Source organism: Furipterus horrens, unplaced genomic scaffold (genome assembly GCF_987537825.1).
Source record: "Furipterus horrens unplaced genomic scaffold, mFurHor1.1.pri manual_scaffold_5, whole genome shotgun sequence".
NCBI lineage: Eukaryota > Metazoa > Chordata > Mammalia > Chiroptera > Furipteridae > Furipterus > Furipterus horrens.
The window spans coordinates 101,514,036-101,533,651 of record NW_028327175.1 but is presented as its reverse complement, the minus strand read 5'-3'; the positions used below and the strand labels follow the sequence as shown (position 1 = coordinate 101,533,651).

At 42.6% G+C, this 19,616-nt stretch overlaps 1 protein-coding gene across 3 annotated transcripts in view; it reads left to right on the top strand.

Moving 5' to 3' along the window:
- CALN1 (calneuron 1) overlaps nt 1-19,616 on the top strand; it is a 508,279-nt gene that overhangs the window by 29,467 nt on the left and 459,196 nt on the right. For all 3 annotated transcript variants that reach the window (XM_090279122.1, XM_090279123.1, XM_090279124.1), the window contains exon 2: nt 14,994-15,185. In XM_090279122.1, coding sequence (XP_090135248.1) covers nt 15,067-15,185 — 119 coding nt within the window. In that variant the 5' untranslated portion in view covers nt 14,994-15,066. The remainder of the gene's footprint in view (nt 1-14,993; nt 15,186-19,616) is intronic.

The following is a 19,616-nucleotide window of genomic DNA, read 5'->3' as shown; positions in this document are numbered from 1 at the left end:
CCTGAATCTGCATTCTTCCACAGTCTGTGAATCAGCCTTCTACCCCACTCTTCCCACCCACTGAGGGTGATGAGAAGATATGGCATTAGCTGATCATTAAGTTATTAGCTGCCAAAGCTTAATTGCTCTTGGGAGTATTTTAATTTTAATAGGAGACTCTTAAAAACAGAAAGCCTTGAAGACAGCAGAAAGAAGGAGAATGTGTGTGTGTGTGTGTGAAGCAGAACCCGCTTCAGCAACCTCTGCCAGGATGCCCAGCAGTGCAAAAGCAGATGTTAATGTCCCCCCATGCATGAGGTGCCCCCCAGGTGGGTTCTGTGTGGCAGCCTGCATGGCCTTTGGGGAACATTCTCAGGAACAAGACCTTCTGTGGGCAAGAGGCAGGTGGATGAATATTGTCCGGCCTGGAAAGCCAGATCTGGGGCTGTGGCCTCCATGATCTGGGAGCTTCTGTTTGGGGTGGGAGAGGAATCTCCCAGAGACTGCTGGGAGCACTGGGAATTTCTCTGTCCTATGGTTGACTCGTTTTGGAAGCTTTTCCCAGGACTGGGTAAAAAGGGCTTTCACCAAGGTGTGTGGCTTGATTTGGAATGTGGGGTATTTTTGATGTGCCAGTTTGTTTTTTCCCAAACCAGGTTGAATGGGGAAGGGCAGGGGGACAGGGGTCGGGGTCGATTCATCCTGGATGGCACAGGAACCAAGGGCACACAGGCTCATCTGTGCTGCAGATGACAACCGGGACCTGACTGGGCCAGGGTGGGGTTCAGGTGACAGTGTGCATCCTGAGTCCGTATTTGGCAGCCACTGGAGTACTTTTTGTTGTCTGGGAGGAGCTCCTGTGTGGCCGGTTTTAGCAGGGGAGCCTGGGTGCGTTGGGGGCGGTTCCCTAGTGAGGGGAACATGGTGGAGGAGACGGTTTGTGACAGAATACCGAGCGCCCGAAAGCAACGATAGTGCTCCAGGTCCCCAGAGTTTCCGACATGCATGACAGAGGAGGTAGGGAGCCGTATTTGCCAACCATGTCATGTCGTGACACACATGGCAAGTGACAACATTTGCACAGCGTTGCTAGGGAGAGAGGCTGCTGGTGGCCAGAGGGACTCTGTCAGGATACACTGGTGAACCCCAAGCACTGGAGGGAGGACCGCTAGCCAGGTACCCCTGTAGCCTGTTTGCAGAAAACTCCATGGATCCTGATAGGGAAATCAGGTGAGGAGCCATGTTTGGGAGCACAGCCTGCCAGTTTCTGATTCCGCCACTCACCAGCTCTGCACCTCAGTTTCTTCGTCTCTGAAGTATTAATATCAGTCACTGCTTCCTAGCGTTATTAGGAGGATTAAATGAATAAATTCATAGAAAGTATGAGAAGTATGCCTGACATGAAGTTCTTAATTAGTGTCAACTGTTATTAGACATTTCACCCAACTCAAGACATCAATGATTGTAAAATGCTCCCTGATTTCAGTGATGTTAAAACAAGAAAACAATGAGTCTTGGAGCTCATTAAATATGGTACTATTTTGTGCTTATTACGAAGTAATCAGAGCAAAGGGGCTTTGCGTAAAGGGAAGCCAGGTTCTGTGACCCGTGCTGATACAGCAAGTAGGACATGACTCGACTCTGAGTCCCGTTACCCTGGGGTCCAAGGATGGATCGGGGGCCAAGATGGCAGGGAGTGGGTGAGATTAAGGTGGTGGGGAGCAGCCTGGGGTCCCAGCAGAGCCGTCTCCAGTGCCTCCCAAATATGGACTCAGAGGCCAAGCCTGGTGGAATTATTGAACACCAAGCCCTGCTGGGCCTGTGAGCCACACTAGCACCCTAAGCAAGGTTGAACCTACTGAGGACTTTCAAGACCAGGGCAAGGCAACAGATGCCCCTCCTTCCTCACTATTCCATGCAGGATTCTCTGGTTATGTTACTGTCCTTGTACTATGAAGTAAGATGAATGGTACACTTCTCCTTCTTTTAAAGGAGTTTATTGGGTGACATTGATTAATAAAACCATACAGGTTTGACGTGTTCAGCTCTATAACACATCATCTGCACACTGCATTGTGCACTCATGACTCAAAGTCAAGTCTCTTTCCACTACCGTTTACCCCTCTTTGTCTTCTTCTGCCTCCTCCACCCCTCTTTCCCTCTGCCTATTACCATTCTGCTGTCTGTGTCTGTTTTTTTTCTTCTTCTCCTTAATCCCTTTACCTTTTTCACCCAGTCCTCAAATCCCCTCCCTGCTCTGACAGCTTAATTCATTTTGAGTTTCTTCTTGTGTATGGTGTAAGGAGGTCTGTTCTCTGTATCTATGCAACTGTTTCTATTTTGTTTGTTAGTTTACTTTGTTCATTAGATTCCACATGTAAGTGAAATCATGGTATTTGTCTTTTTACGTCTGACTTATTTCAGCTGTCATAATACTCTCATGGTCCATCCATGCTGTCACAAAAGGTAGAGTTTCCTTCTTTTTTATGGTCGTGTAGTATTCCATCGTGAAAACGTACCACAGCTCTTTTTATCCACTCATCTACTGATGGGCACTTGGGCTGCTTCCAAATCTTGGTTATTGTAAATAACACTGCAGTGAGCTTAGGGGTGCATATTTCTTTTGAATTAGTGTTTCCAGTGTCTTCAGAAATATAATTCCCAGGAGTGGAATTGCTGGATCATAAGACAGTTCCACTTTTAATTTTTTGAGGTATCTCCATACTGTTTTCCATAATGGCTGCACCAATCTGCATTCCCACCAGGTTCAACAATGCGTGAGGGTTCTCTTTTCTCCACATCCTCACCAACATCTGTTGTTTGTTGAGAGCCATCTGACAGGTGTGAAGTGATATCTCATGGTGGTTTTAAATTGCATTTCTCTGATGATTAGTGCTGTTGAACATATTTCCATATGTCTACTGGCCATCTGTATGTCCTCTTTGGAGAAGTGTATATTCAGGTCCTTTGCCCATTTTGAATTGGATTGTTTGCTTTTTTTGGTGTTGAGTTGTAAAGTTCTTTAGAAATTTTGGATGTTAGTCTTTATCAGATGTATCATTGGTGAATATGTTCTCCCATTCAGTGGGTCATCTTTTCATTTTATTGATGGCTTCCTTTCCTGTGCAAAAAATTTTAGTTTGATATAGTCCCATTTGTTTATTTTTTCTTTTGTTTCCCTTGCCCAAGGAGATATATCAGAAAAAATACTGCTATGAGAAATCCCTGAGATTTTACTGCCTACATTTACTTCTAGGATTTTTATGGTTTTCATGGCCTACATTGAAGTCTTTAATTCATTTTGAGTTTATTCTTTTTTAAAAAAAATATTTTATTTATTTATTTTTAGGGAAAGGGGAAGGGAAGGAGAAAGAGAGGAAGAGAAGCATCAATGTGTGGTTGCCTCTCATACACCCCCAACTGGGGGCCTGACCCACAACCCAGGCATATGCCCTGACTGGGAATCGAACAGGCAACCCTTTGGTTTGCAGGCTGGTGCTCAATCTTCTGAGCCACACCAGCCAGGGCTTGAGTTTATTCTTGTATATGGTGTAAGGAGGTGGTCTAATTTAATTTTTTTGCACATACCTGTTCAATTTTCCCAACACTATTTATTGAATAGACTGTCTTTACTCCATTGTATGTTCTTGCCTCCTTTGTCAAATATTAATTGACCAAAAAGGCATGGGTTTATTTTTGGGTTCTCTGTTTTGTTTCATTGATCTATTTGCTTTTTTAAAATTCCAGTACTATGCTTTTTTGATTACTATGACATTGTAGTATAGTTTGATAATCAGGTAGGATGATACTGCCAACTTTGTTCTTCTTTCTCAAGATTGCCATGGCTATTTGGGGTCTTTTGTGGTTCCATATAAATTTTTGGAATATTTGTTCTAGATCCATGAGATATGCCATTGCTATTTTAATAGAAATTGCATTGAATCTACAGATTTATTTGTGTAGTATGGACACTTTAATGATGTTAATTCTTCCTACCATGAACATGGTATATATTTCCATTTATTTGTATCTTCCTCAATTTCTTTCTTCAGTGTCTTATAATTTTCCAAGTACAGGCCTTTTACCTCTTGGTTAACTTTATTCCTAGGTACCTTATTTTTTTTGTTGTTGCTACTGTAAATTAGATTATTTTCTTCATTTCTCTTTTTGATAGTTCATTATTGGTATATAATAATGCCACCAATTTCTGAATGTTAATTCTGTATCCTGCTACTTTACTGAATTCATATATCAGTTCTTGTAGCTTTTTGGTAGAGTCTTTAGGGTTTTCTATATACAGTAATAATATAATTATCTTAAATTGCGTTGCTATTATTAGTAACAACCTACTTATCACTTACCTTATAACCAATTATGACACACCACTGCATAGAGACACCTCGTTTGGAACAATTTTATTAATAACAATGCCATGGACCAGAGAGTGTCTATAATTATAGAAATTCAGCTATTGTGATTGGCTTGTGTGAGAAGGATAATTTTGAGTGGGGTCAGGTGGTTTGGAATGCATCACAGCACTTTCTGTAGATAGTTGACTTAATAACATCTGACACTCATTCAACAAACATTTACTAGGTGTCTACGAATTCCGAGCCCTGAACATATTTGTAGGGACAAGCTTAGCTACCAGGTCAATGGTCACAGCAAGGGCAGCAAAAACCCTCCTGTGCCATCTTAGCCTCAGAGAGCTAAGAAGAGACCCCTGTCCTGTGTCCTAGTTTCTAACCTGGCCTCCCCACCTCCCAACCACTCATCTCAGCAAATGCCATTGAATTTAACCCCTGCTTGAATTCAATACTGAGCATATGTGTCTAAAGCCTATTTCTTTTGCTTTAATTTACATATAAGATACCTTGCCAAGATCCAGACTCACCAAGTTCTATTTCTAACCATTAAAAAAAAACTTCTTATTGTGGGAATTTACAAATATACACAAAAATAGAAAGACTACTATAATGAAACTACATGTATCCAAACACAAACTTCAGTAATTAATAATATTCTTCCAATCTTGTTTTATGTTTCCAATATAACATATAATTCTACATGTGAATGCTTCACTATGTGTCTCTTAACAGAAAAGGATGCTATTATTCAATATAACTAAAATACGATTATTACTCTTAACAGAATTAACAATAATTCCTCAGTATCATCTCCATGTTCTGTTTTCCTTGTTGCCTCAATATATAGTTCATTCAAATCAGAATTCAAATAAAGTCCATAGCTCACAACTGATAGTTCTTTTAGTACTGTTTAATCCATAACAATGCCCTTCTTTTCTTTCCATGCTGCTTATTTGTTACAGAAGTGGTATAAGTAGTTTTGTAGGACTTCCCACATTCTGGTTTTGGCTTATTCAATTCTTGTGTGTTGTTTAACATATTTCTCTATGTTCTTATGACCCTATATTTAAATCTGAGGGCCTGATTAGATTTATATTCTATTCTTTATATAAAGGGCACTTTTAGGTTGTGTTGTGTGCTTTCTATTACCTCAAATGAGAAGGCACTTACTACTTGGTTACCCCACTTCGTTCATATTAAGGTTGAGGTTCTGTCAGCCTGATTCTATCCATGATCAAGTTCTCTATCAACCTTACACCTCACGATTTTAGTAGGCATTGGTGGTCATTACCTAGATCTACTGTTTCATTAGAGATAGCAAAATAGTGATGTTCTAATTCTTTCTTGTTAATTAATTAGGTGTGATTCCTCTGTAAAGAAGAACTTGGTCTTATCAACTATTTGGTTACCTTATAATAAAATCTGCATAGAAAGTTTTTAGTTACAAAATAGTCATGAGGATATGAAATACAGCATAGGGAATATAGTCAATAATATTGTAGTAACTATATATAGAGCCAGCTGGGTACTAGACTTACTAGAGGATCACTTTGTAAACTAAATAAATGTATAACCACTATGCTGTACACCTGAAAGGAGTATAATATTGAATGTCAACTGTAATTGAGAAATAAAAATTAAAAAAAGAAAATGCAAGGTAATTGGTTGATACTTTCATTTATCATTTAAAAAGAATAATTAGTTGGAGCCTTAGCAGTTGTATCATATCAATTTTCAGAATAATGAATTGTCCCATTTTTGGCCATTGGACATGTCTTCAAGTTCATTCCTGTGTCACTTGACATCACTGGAAGCTTACCTGTGTTTGAGCCTGACAAAAAGCCCCAGATTTTCACATTTCCTCCTTTGGAGCTGATTATTTGTAGCTGGAAATGGTATTTAGAGACCACAGATTGAGTGCTAGTGCTGTTCATTGCTACTGAGTTTTATTACTTTGAAGCCTTTTCAGAGACAGACCTGGGACATGCATATTCTTGAAAGAAAAAAAAAAAATCTGAGTTCATACTGATGTTCTCATTCAAATTACATGTCAGGGTTTTTATTTCACTTTAAGATTTCATATTTATATCTCTTTTCTCTAATTCAGAACATCTTGGTTCCTAATGATATTAACTTACTTATGATTTTTCTGTGGTTCTTTTTGTCCTTAGATCTGTCTCACTTGGAATGTAAAGTCAAAATATTATGTTTTAACATAATTTGAAAATATTCTTCTCAGTTAGGCTATCAACCCAAAATACAGTTGTATTTGCATGTTTTATTTATTTTTTATTTTTAGAAATTGCTTTACTTTTTCTTTGGATATACCCTTTTAATATGTAAAACTTCTAATTTATTTAGTTATTTTTGCCATTGTAAATAGATTTTGCTCATACATTATTTTTCCTTGAGATTGTTTCTGTACATGAAGTCTAATAAGTTCTATATGTTCCTCCTAAATACTGCAAATTTACTGAATTCTCTTATTATTTGTAATAGGTTTTTCAAGGATTCCTTTGGGTTTTCCAGATACATAATCATATTATTTTCAAGGATAGATAGTTTTATCTTGTTTCTTGTTTTCCAATCTTAGGCCTCTAATTGTGTTGATTAATGCCTACACTACAGTGTTAATAGTAGTGGAGGTGGTGAGCAATGCAGTGAATAGTAGTGGTGACAGCGACTTTTTCCTGATTTCAGGAATTAAGTCTTTGGAGTTTCCTCAGAAGTAAAAGACTAGATGCTGGCTTTTAGATTAATGTGGATTTCTGTATTTATGTTAATAAAATATCTATTCTTTCCTGTTTTATTTAATTTTCCACTTTAATTTCTCTGAACCATTTATTGTCTTGGTTTTCATTCTGAGGAACCAGGGTTGAGGATGTTTTCTTACGTGGACCCAAGCCAGGACCTGGAGGGGACAGTAGGGCTCCTGGGAGCTGCCTTCACAGAGCTATAGTGCGGGTGTTTCCGAGGAATCACCTCTGGTTTTCAGACTTGGACTTAGAATTTGGGCTTTGCCTGGGTACACATTTTATCTTCATAATATCAAATTGGTTTTGGACAGAAATTTAAAAAACTAATTTATCGGGGTGACATTGATTAATAACATTATGCAAGTCTCAAGTATACAGTTCTATAACATACCACCTGTATATTGCATTGTGCTCACCACCCAAAGTCTAGTCTCCTTCTGTCACCATGCATTTGACCCTCTTTTTCCTCTTCATCTTCCCCTACCCCGCTTCCTCTGTGGTAACCACTCTTCTGTTATCTGTGTATTTTGAGTATGTGTTTTTTATTGTTTTTGTTTCTGTAGTTCATTTGTTGATTTTTGTGTTATCTCCCACATATGAGTGAAATCATATAGTTCTTGTCCTTTTCCATCTGATTTATTTTGTTTGGCATGATACCCTCAACTCCATTTGTTTTTACATGATATACAAGGGAGAATTTAGCATGTGCTTTGTCAGGAGCTCAATGAATGTTTTCTACATGTTAGATAAACCAGCAGTTTATTTTGATCTTTTCTATGTGCTGTGAATACTCCTTAGTAATAAACTATTTTAATACTAAGAATGGTCGCTTTTACAAGATGACAGTGTCTCAGATTCAGTAAGCGCAAGTGCCATGGTTAGACTTTGTTTCTCATTAACACTTTGAGCAGCGTGTTTACTTCTCTGACAACCCTTCTTGGGTAGAAGGAGCATCAGTGCTCACATGTCCACTAAATGCAGGACTTAGCTTTGGGGCCAGCTATACCTCACACTATGCCTCTGACTTCCTGTTCTCAGCAAATTGTACCCCAGTGAACATCATGTGGCATGACTCATTTCACTCAACGTTTTGTCCAAAAAGCACCTTCAAAACAGAATTATATCAAAGGGAACACTGTGCACTATTAGTAACAGTATCAATTGCTAAAACCATGATGGAAAACAGTATGGAGGTTCCTCCAAAAATTAAAAATAGAACTACTGTAAGGTTCAAGCAGTCCCACTTCTGGATATATATCCAAAGGAAATAAAACCACTATCTCAGAGAGATATCTGCACCTTCATGTTCTTTGCAGCATTATTCACAGTATTCAAGATATAAAAAAAACTTAAGTGTCCATTAATAGACAAATGGATAAGTAATATGTTGTACATATATACAATGAAATATTAACCCTGACAAAAAAAAAAAAAAGGAAATCCTGCCATTTGCTACAACATGGATGAACCCACAGGGCAGTACGCTAAGTAAAATAAGCCAGACACAGAATGACAAATACTACATGATCTCACTTGCATATAGAATCTAAAAAAAAAAAAAGGTCAAAATCATAGTAACAGAGAATACAGTGGTGTTTATGGGGGCTGGAGTGTAGGGGGAAATGGAAGATGTTGGTCAGAGGGGACAAGCTTTCAGTTATAAGGTGAATGAGTTCTAGAGACCTGATGCATAGCATAATGACTTCTTAATAATAATGTACTATAGACTTGAAATATGCTAAAAAATAAGTTAAAAAGTGGTGATCAAAAACCCAGCATTGTAGTCAGTTGTAATCAAAATAAATTTTACTTGTGGATCAAATTTAATGACATGTGTGGAGGGTTTTAAGAGAAAGGACCCTCATGTAAAACCCTTGTCAAACATTGCAGATGGCACAATTATGATTATAATATGGCCATTGACAACTGTAAAATGTAGCAGGGGCCACAGACAGACACAGGCTCTAACCTGATGATGCCCAATGTGGTCAGAATGGAGGAAGTGTTTCCTGGTGAACATTTGAACTGAACCTTGGAGTATCAGTCTGGGAATCACTGTTCCTTGGGGCTCCCAGAAACCAAGTGAACCATCTACCCCATATTTATGAATTATTCATGCCAATAAAAATTCATGCTCATACACTCTATTCATAAACATTAGATTTTTAACTATCTCCTGCTCCCACAATGACTGTATTTTAGACACTCCAAAAAGGACCAAAATCCATGAAGGACTGAGTGTGCCTGTGACCTGTGCATCTAGCTGAATGCTTGCAGCCACATATGCTGGAGTGACGAGGTTGACTAGTTCACCCAGACTGTATCTCTATGTCTCCTTTCCTCAGAGGCAGGGACAGGGATTCATTTAAGAACATACTTTGTGGGATCAAAGGGGAGAATCAAAACCTCCTCTTCCCAATACCCTTGGGGACAAACGAAATCTTTGAACTGAAGGAACAGGAGCAGAGTTCTTCTCTGGTCTGTGTGTTCGTGTTTGTGTCCCTGTTTCATTCTGAGCTCTGTGAGGCTGTACCTGTGGTGGATTCACTCTACCTGCCCCTCCTCCATATCCCACGATGGGTTCAGCCCAACACCCGTCTGAGCAGAGTGGGTGCTCAGATGAATAATGATAGCTAGCACATGTAGTACTTACTCTGTGACAAACACTTGGCAATAATCTTAAAAAGTAGGTGCTATTATTATCAATCTTATTTTGCAGATGAGGGAACTGAAGCAGAGAGAGGCAAAGTAACTTACACAAGATCATACAGCTCATAGGTGGCAGAGCCAGGATTTGAACTGCAAGGTCTGATTCGTTTAGCCATGTTCTTAACCACATCACTACCCTAATGTCTGCATTAATGGGTTGGTAAAAGTGATGGAGCTGATGGAATACCTTGAGGGAAGAACCACCATAAGTGTCCTTTCTTTGGTGGCCCAGAGTGCTCACACTGAGGGCCAGTTCTCAAGGAACATTTCAGATGCTGAAGGAAGTTGATAGGTCATTTGCTGAAACAAAAACTGAAGAGGACATTAGTGTGGGTCCAGCTATTAGTGCAAATCTCTAACATCAGGACTTGGGCTCATAAACCAACTCCTGGCCAACCTTTCTGATGATGACAATAAGGGTAAATGGACTTAGAGGGGAAATTCTGGAAATTAATTGCCCTTAGGAATCTCATCAGAAAATGAGGCAACCAGTTAATCTGAGGACCAAGTGCAATTTTTCAGGGAGTATTTACTGTAGGTCCTAAGGTGCATAGGCCATCGAGAACTTAGGAGGTGCATGTATTATGGCTTCTGTCTTTGAGAAGCTCCTAGTGAGATGGGGAGATGCAAGTTCACCTTCTATGCAGGTGCCACCTCAGGCTGCTTCATTAGTTGGCTGTGGCTGACCAGTCACAGCCTGTGAAGGGCAGGTTGGCTTCTCCTACTGTGTGTCAGGCCAGCCATGACCTGCAGAGGAGCATCCTGGTAAGATGACTTCTGGCTGGAGGAGCCAACTCCCTTTTTGGCTGCGGGCCAGTCTGTTGGCTTTGTGATCTTCTGGCACAGAGTAAGTACTGCAGTAAAGGGCATGAGAGGCCAGCTGAGCAGCAGGAGCAATTGTTCCTTATGGAGAACTTCCACCTCCAGTGCCATGCTCCTATTGAGCTATGAGCAAGTTCCAAGTAATTAAGTGAATTGGGTTCTCAAGTCATGGTGACCATCAGCTTGGACATCCTTGCCGAGAGCTCCTGGCAGGTTCCATAGCTGCCTTGGCAGCTAGAATAACATTGTGGTGTGCCCCTGCCCTGGTGTCCACTTTGCCTTGAAGGGACTGATGAGGGAGGGCACTCAGTGCATTTGGAAGGTCTTGTATGTGGGGAGCTAATTACTCTTTTCAAATATGCATTTACCACCAATCATAGGTTTCATGGTTCTGGGACTGTCATGGCAACTAAAGGCGTATCTGAAAATAAAATGTCACTTTCTTTTTCTCATTTCTACTGTAATGACACAGGAAAATTGCTTTTCTTTTTAACTTAACGTGATAAGTAGAGATGAGTAAAAAATACAGATGTGTGTGTAGCTCATGTGGATAAGTAGGTGCCATGGTGTGTATGAATACATGAGGTGTGCATGCATGTGAGGGTGTGTATGGGTGTTCATGCTGATGTGGATGGTACATGCAGCTGTGTGAAGCTGTGGCTGTGGAGTAAGTCCTCCTTGTGTGTATGTCTGAGTATAGGGGCTGAATGTAGGGCTGAGATCACACATAGCCTGTGAGAGTTTGAAGACTGGTCTGAGAGCATGTGTGTTTATGTGTACAGTCCTGGTGTGTATGTATGTGTGTGCACTTGAAAACAAGTGGTGTTGAGGGTGTATGTCTGAAGACAAGTGCTATTGAATGGATGTATTATACCTCTATTTTTTAAAGTATATTTTATTAATTATGTTGTTACAGTAGTTCCATTTTTTCCCCTTTGCTCCCCTCTGCCCAGTATCCCCCTTCCCTCCAGCAATCCCACCCCACTTTGTTCATGTCCATGGGTCATGCATATAAGTTCTTTGGCTTCACCCTTTCCTATATTATTCTTAACTTCCTCCTGTCTATTTTGTACCAATCGATTATGCTTCTTAATTCCTGCACCATTCCCCCATTTCACCCACTTCCCCCTCCAAGCTGATAACCCTCCAAATGATCCCCATATCTGTGATTCTGTTCCTATTCTGGTTTGCTTAGTTGGATTTTGTTTTTACTTTTTAGATTCAGTTGTTGATAGTTGTGAATTTGTTGTCATTTTAGTGTTCGTAGTTTTGATCTTCTTTTTCTTAAGTCTCTTTGACATTTCATATAATAATGGTTTGGTGATGATGAACTCCTTTAGCTTCACCTTGTCTGGGAAGCACTTCATCTGCCCTTACATTCTAAATGATAACTTTGCTCGATAGAGTAATCCTGGTTGCAGGTTCCCTTTCATCACATTGAATACTGCTTGCCAGTCCCTTCCTGCCTGCAAAGTGTCCTCTGAGAAATCAACTGATAGTCCTTCCTATAGGCACCCCCCTGTAGGCAACTCTCCGCTTCTCTCTTGCTGTCCCCAGGACTCTGTCTTTATCTTTCACCTTTGACATCTCAATTATGATGCACCCTGGTGTGATCCCCTCTGGGTCCAGCTTGCCCGGGACCCTCCGTTCTTCCCAGACCTGTATGTTCATCTTCTTCACAAAATTTGGGAAGTTTTCCTCATTTTTTTTTCAATTCTTGCTTCCTCATTCTTCACTGGTTGACTGTTTTTTCTTCCTTATTTTCCAAATCATTGAATTGAACCCCAATTTCCTTCCCTTCACCATTGGTTTTGTGTGTGTTTTCCTTCGTTTCACTTAGCATAGCCTTCACTTCTTCTCTTATGCATTTGCTGTACTCAAGCATATCTGTCAAGCCTGTGAGCATCTTCATCACCAGTATTTTGAATTCTGTGTCTGTTAGGTTGTCTGTCTCCTCATCTGTTAGGTTTGCTATCTCCTCATCACTTAGTTCTCCCACTGGAATCTTGATCTGTTCCCCCTTTTGGGCCATCCTTCTCTATCTCCCCATTCTGACAGGCTCCTGTGTTTGTTTGCCTGCACATCCCAGGTAAAGCTGTCGCTCCTGTTCGTTGTAAGTGACTGAGCCTTAGGGATTCATCAGTACAGGGCGACCTGTTTCACCACGTTGTGGCGCTGTCTGTGGGGGAGGGGTATGAGAGGGAACAATGCCGCATCCCCAGCACTTGCCCCTTTTCCAGGCACCTCTCCCACCTCCGCACTGGACTGGTGCCTCTCTAGCTACTGCCCTGGCCGTCATTCCCAGAGTGGGTGGGTCTGTGGATGCTCTAGGACCATGGGGGCCCTTTAAAAAATTGGACTCTGCTGAGAAACTGGTAGTCTCCTCCTCCACCCCAACCCCTACTGGTCTGCACAGTCAGAAGCAATGAGGCTTGATTTCCCCTGGTGCTGGGACTGTGAGCTGCACGGTCTGGTGAGGAGCTGGGAACACTCCCCAAGTGTCCCTCCTGACCTCTCAAAATGTGTGACTGTGCTTTCTGCCGGCCTGCCACTGTCACCGCCACTGCCGCCATGACCACACCGCATCCTCTCCACCCTGGCTCTGCCCCTCCCACCTGTCTGGATGAGTACCTTCTCTTTATATCTTTGCTTGATTTTCTGGAACTTCTGGTTGCCTCCAGTTTTGAGGTAGTTGCATTCCTTCTCAGTGGTGGAGGGAGACACAGCATGTCTATCTACGCCTCCATCCTGGCTGGAAGTCCTATACCTCTATTTTTTGTTAAGAAAAGGCTCCTGCCTTTCTTTCCATAGGATGTTCCTGTGGGAGGTTACAGTCCAATCATAGGAGGTATATCCTCTCTTTGGGGGGAAGGCCCACCTCCTCACCATAATCAGAGAGCTTACAGATCAGGAGCACCCAGGCACTGTCTGGCCCAGTTCTGACCTAGATTATGGGGGTTTCTGGTCAAGGTGAAAGTTACAAAGCACAGCCAGTTTGTGTGTCTGTCACTCATTCATTCTAGTCACTGACATGTGTTACCTATAGAGCTGAGCTTATCTCCTCTGTCTGGGATGGGACTGACAGATTTACAACCATAATTTACAACAATAATGACATTTGCGTACACCTCTGCAAGGCTTCATGCTTCCTAAAGTCGTGGGCTGGCTTCTCGAGGAGAACACTTCCCAGGCGTGGAAATGTCTCTCTGGTCAGAATCGAGAGGCTGGAAGCAGAGAAGGAAGCTTCTTCCCAGGGTGTGATGTGCAGGTGCTGAGCAGTGAGGATGGAGCCTGCTCGTTGCTGGGAGAGGCCACTGCCCACAGCAATGTGCAGCCATCCCCCCGGGCCAGCTTTTTCAGACAAGGACTCCATCCATGATGACTGAGGCTTGTTCTTTTCATTATCAAAATTCTTCCAGTTAAATTCTGTACTTCACATCTCTTGAGATTCTTTGTTTAGTTATTAAAGTTCCAACTTTAATAAAGAGAACCAATCTTGATTAAATGTGAGTTTAAAAACTATTTATTGAGTACCAATTATTTTAAGGTTGTCCCTGCCTGTGCCCAGAGGATACAGCATGCATTTGAATTACTCTCTGCCTAGAGCTTTGCTCAATGCAGTGTTGGGGAATCACAGAAATCACATTGCACAACAGAAGTAGGCACAGAGGAGGGGTACTTTAACTCAGCGAGGTTCCTTAACCTGAGTGGATTCATGAAGGACAAGTAGAAGTTAACCAGATACCTGGCAGAGAGGGTGACATCCAATGGACCCAGGGACTCCCTACATGTGGGACGCAATTTCGGACTGGAGACTCTGGTCCTGGATGCTCTTCGCTTTGTCTAAGGAAATTAGGGTGACGTTGCCATGGGATCATGATGGGATCACATGCTTGAGAGGTATGGCAAAAATCCTCTCCATAAGATGGCTATCTCTAACTCTGCCCCCAGCTTTGTTTCTGGGGCTCTGTTGATGTCAATGGCAAAGAAACAAATTATGCTGGCAAGGAGCCGAGCTTTCTTGCAAGTTGCAATCACATTGGCTGCTATAGCTCTCTCCGCTTCGCTTATACTACAGCAAGTCCCACGGGAGTGTGCATGGAAAAGTACCTGTAAATATTAAGGTTGGTTCCAAAGGCACATTATTGTTTTATTGTATAATACACTCTGGTGACATTGAGGCCTATTAATAACGAAACGTCTGTCGTAACTGTAATTATATTTCTTGTGCCAGAATTGTGTTTCTACCATCATCCTGTTTAAACATGGAAGGGAGGGTGTGAATTATTTAAGTAACTGACTTTGAGTAAATAATCAACTAGCATTGTGCAGGCAGTAAGTTTCTGTCAACTCCTTGCAGAGTCTCATTGTCACCGCTGACGTTCCCTTGATGTGCTCACAAATCTCTCTGAAAACATCGCCCTGGACCCCTGATGCGGCTGCCTGAGCAACCTGGAGAGGGAAAGCCTGAGAATGAGGAAAAGGGGGGCAGAGGAGCCCCTGGAGGGGCAGAGGAGCCTCCGAGGAGCCAGGCCCCCGACTTCCCCACTTGGCAAGTCTTCTCCCCCCAATTCCCCAGGAGAAATGAGCTTTCTCAAGTGTTTACTCAGGACTTGGTTGTTTTCTGCCCTCAGGTAGGGGGTGGGGTGGGGCTGGGAGCCTTTGCTGCTGAGCAATGGGGGGAGAGGAGACCAATGGACAAGGCGTCTGAGAGGAGTTCTGAGAGGACACATGTCTGAGCTGGGTGTAGGGATTCTGTCTTGAGCCTGACATGTTCGAGATGGATGGGTGGGTGAGGGGGTGGGTTTGAAAGCTGACTCTGTCAGGTACTGATGGGATTGGGGTGATGCGCATTGTTAGGAAAACAGCAACAGTTATCATTTATAGAGTTGGACTCTGTGTCAGCATGGAAGCAGGGATCCTCATAATAACCCCGTAAGGGTGTTATTAACACCATTTTTACAGGAGGAAAGTAAGATAAACATCCATCAGCTTGGTCCAGATCACACAGGCGAAGGTAAACCTGTGATTCCTACCACGGATCTCTAAATCCGAAACTGATATTCATAACCACTGGGAAGCCCTGCCCCTCCTCACTTACAGGTGAGGAGGTCAGTTCAGGGGGAGGGTTTCATGTTACCCAGCCACAGGCCTCCCTGGCTTTGATCCTGCTCTCTCTCTTCTCCTTGGAGACATTCAATACTATATAAATGCAAGAGGAATTTCAACTCTGGGTGGTTTCTTATTGAAGGAAATTTTGACCTGTGTGATGTTGGCATTGAGGAATTGGTCTGTGGTGAGTCCTATAAACAGGTATGTTCTGAAATAGTCTCGGTAAGGCTGTTGAAATGGGACTGCCAGTCCTTTTTGCCACCAAATTCTAATGGTGACCAAATGTGTTTATGGTCAGGGACATGAATTTAAGTTTAGACTTATGGGGTGGGGAAAGGAAATAGAGATATTTCTGATCATAGCTCCTGATATTTAGCAATTTCTCCCAGGAGCTGGGGGCTGGACCCAGCACAGGATGCTATAAGAGTCTATGCAGAACCCTTTCCACTACAGCTCATTGTTTGGGAACTCAAAGGTGGGACCTGACAAGACCTCTGGCCCAGGGCATGCTGACCTGTAGGATGAGCCCTCCTCATAAACTCTGTGGAAAGGTCTGGAAGAGGGCAAGAGGAACCTGGAAATGATATATACTACAGGGCAGACTCAGAGTGAATTCTGCTCAGGAAGTTGGGACAGTGACCAGAGCAACCTGGGCTGGGCCTCCTCATCTCACCTCACTCCTCCCAAGAGAGGAGCCCTGGCAGGAGGTGTGATCTAGTTCAAGGGTAGAATTCCTGGTTGGCCTTTCCTCAGGCTGGGATAAGTGATAGAGTCCTCGGCACTTGTCCTGGGAAGGGCAGCATATTGAGATAAAGATGTAAGGGCTGGGGATGACAAAAATATCTGCATATCCTACAGGGCCTGTAACAAATGACAAACATGGCTGATGCTACAGAGGAAAAGGACAGTTTTCTACCTTAGTGGACATGAAAGTATCATGCAACAAACAGACAAAGAAGTCTGATGGACTCAGTAAGACCCTTTTTACTCAGTATACTCCCAAATTAAAAAATATTTTTCTATCTGTTCCTGTGACGTTGGGATTTAGAATTCAGGGGCCAGACCTGAGATGGACATGAATTAGGCAATCTAATTTCACCTGTCTCAATAGCCCGAGTGGAATGAACCAGCTTCTTCCAACCATCAGCTTCTTCTTGGGGCATTAACTCTTTTTGGACCCAAGGCTGAGGGTCTTTAGGGCTTCCGGCTTGTTCCCATCACACATTCACACCCATACCCACACACAGACACACATACCACTTCTGCTTACTCCTTCCTTGGGAGCGTGCCCACACAATTATCAAAGGTTTCTTGGTTCAGTGGGCATGGAGATGCAGCTAAAAAGGAGAGGGATGAGGTGGGGCCATGAGAGGGAGTCCCGTTATTGTGGCTTCAGCACCAGGGATTGGTTAGGAGGGGAAGGCAACACAGACCACCTGGAATACGTTCCCACATCATTTTCCAGCAGTGAGGTCTCTCACAGTACATTGCCTCCCTGTCTGTCCTTCAGCCCTTTGGCTGTGGGGACCTCCTTCAGATAAAATATAGGCTGGGTATTGGGACTACCTACAGAGCATCAGGGGCCTCTTCAGATCTCAAGCCCTCTGGGCAGTTGCCTAGGTGGCTGTACCTGGTGTGAGCAGGGTAGGCAAAATTATAAAGTAGGGAGGAATTTCCTCCACATGTCCCATTTTCCCACTCAGATCAGTTTCACACTTCCTGGTACCATTTTCATTGCAAGTAACAGAAGTCCAGTAGAGCTTTCCTAAATGTAGAGAAATGTGTTAGAAAGACTTCAGGCAGGGGTTGAGGGGAGATGTCTCCCAGAACACAAGGCCTCAGGGATGGCTAAACTGAGGGTCTAGGGGGATTTCAAAAACCAAATAAAGCTGCTTCTCTCTGCCTGTCTACACCTCTCTGGTTTCTCTGACCACGTGAAAGTTATCCCTGTCAGAAGCTTCCAATTTGGCATCCAGCCTCAACTGGGAATTGGTACTGTCTCAATTCCAAATTTCCCATGAACAGGCTCATTGCTGCCCACTCCTGATCAAATAAATAATGGCCAGGGAGGAGAGTCAGAGATTAGGAACATAGCTGTTTCCACTATAAATTTGGAAAAAGGAGAGAGGCAATTACCAGAGTGGTGGGGCACTTGTTCACCCCAGTTCTTGAGATATTGGTTTTGTGTTTCATTCTTGAAGTTGGTTGGCTATCCATTAGGTGCTGATAAGCTGCTTGCTACTAATGCTTTAAGTTACAGTCTTTAAAAAAGGTGGTCCCCATGAGACCTAGAGAAGCAAAACATCACTAGTGGAATAAGCACAGTGGGGTAGATAAAGTTGGCTGGGGGCATTGCAGTAGAGTGTGGAAAAGAGACCTTATACAGAGGCGCAGCACTGGAGGAGTAAGACCTACTACTAGCCTTCCTTCCATGGGTCCTCCTCCTGCTTGTCAGCGCAGAGGATTGCAGGATCCCCAAGACTGTCTATTCCTATGTCTTTGCCAAGGTGTGGCCAAGTTTTCTCTTGGTGTGTCTGGAGATGATAACCTGGAGATGGAGAACTCTTTCTTTTCTATCATACTTCATTCCATCAAGAGTCTCACAAGGGCACACAGCAATGAAGCCCTGATTTGTCTTGAGCCTGCCAAGGTGCCCATTCCTCAATATGGTGGCCTGAAAGGATGGTTTTCCCATTTTGCCCAGACTATGAGATCTGCGGCTCTTTGGGTCATGTATGGAGCTGAACGATGGGTGTTCAGTAGGCCCAAGAGATCATCTAGAAGAACGTTCCCAGGGGCTAGAGTTGCCCAGGTGGCTTCAATAAACTACAGCTAAGTAAACAACCCTACTAGTATGGTGCTGCTCCAATTAAATCTGAAGGAAGACTTTTCTAATATGGGAGAAATGGATGTGCACTATTGATATAGGAGCTAAGAATAGCTCATGTTCCAAACAAAGTGTTTTTTAGTATTTTGAAATAAAAATGTGTAGACAAAGCAAGGAATTACAATCTATGACTCATTAAATTGCCAACTCTGAGAGCAATAGAAATTCAAAAGAAATTTTTCCCCCTATTTCTCCCTCCCACCCCTGTTCTGAATAGCTTACAAAAAGTCTCTACATAAACAGGATGCATAAACTCCTGCATGATTTAAGGTCCAGTACAGTGAGAGGCAGAAGGAACTCAACCTTCATTGTCTTGTTATTAAGCTGACCTCCCAGCTAGACTGGAATCATTGACCAGAATCCCCATGAACTTCCCATCTTCATTTCTTTTCCTCCTGTCTCTCTGCCCTGTCCCAACAGATATCTAGGAAATTCCATAAACCCACTATGGCCACTGCTCCTCCCTCCCTCCCCAGTCCCTGGCTCTGCTGGACATCAATAGACTTAGCTCATCAGCCTTAACAAGGATATTTCATAAACAAGCATTAGATCTAGGGGCTATGTCTCAGGGGAGCATGCACACTGTATGGTATTGTGGCAAGATGTAGCAGTGGGAACCTACACCAACTCACTGGGTGGTCTCGAATGCATTTGTGTGTTGAAGGGTTGGGCCTCATCAGTGGTGTTCAGTTTTTTTTCTCTCTCACAAAAACCTTTATAAAATAAGTCTTATGGAGAATCTAGTACTTAAAACAGAAAAGAGAGAACTCATTCTGATAGGAGCAAGGTTTTTTTTTTTCTGTGTGCGTGTGCATACATGCGTGCATGTGTGTGTGTGTGTATGTGTTTGAAAGAGAGAAAGAGAAAGAGAGAGAGAGGTGGATAGACAGACAATGGGAGGATCCTCCAGGACCCCTGAGAGGAAGAGCAAGATGTTTCACTTGAAGGAACTATTGACAACCTTCATAGCATGATTCCTTCCCA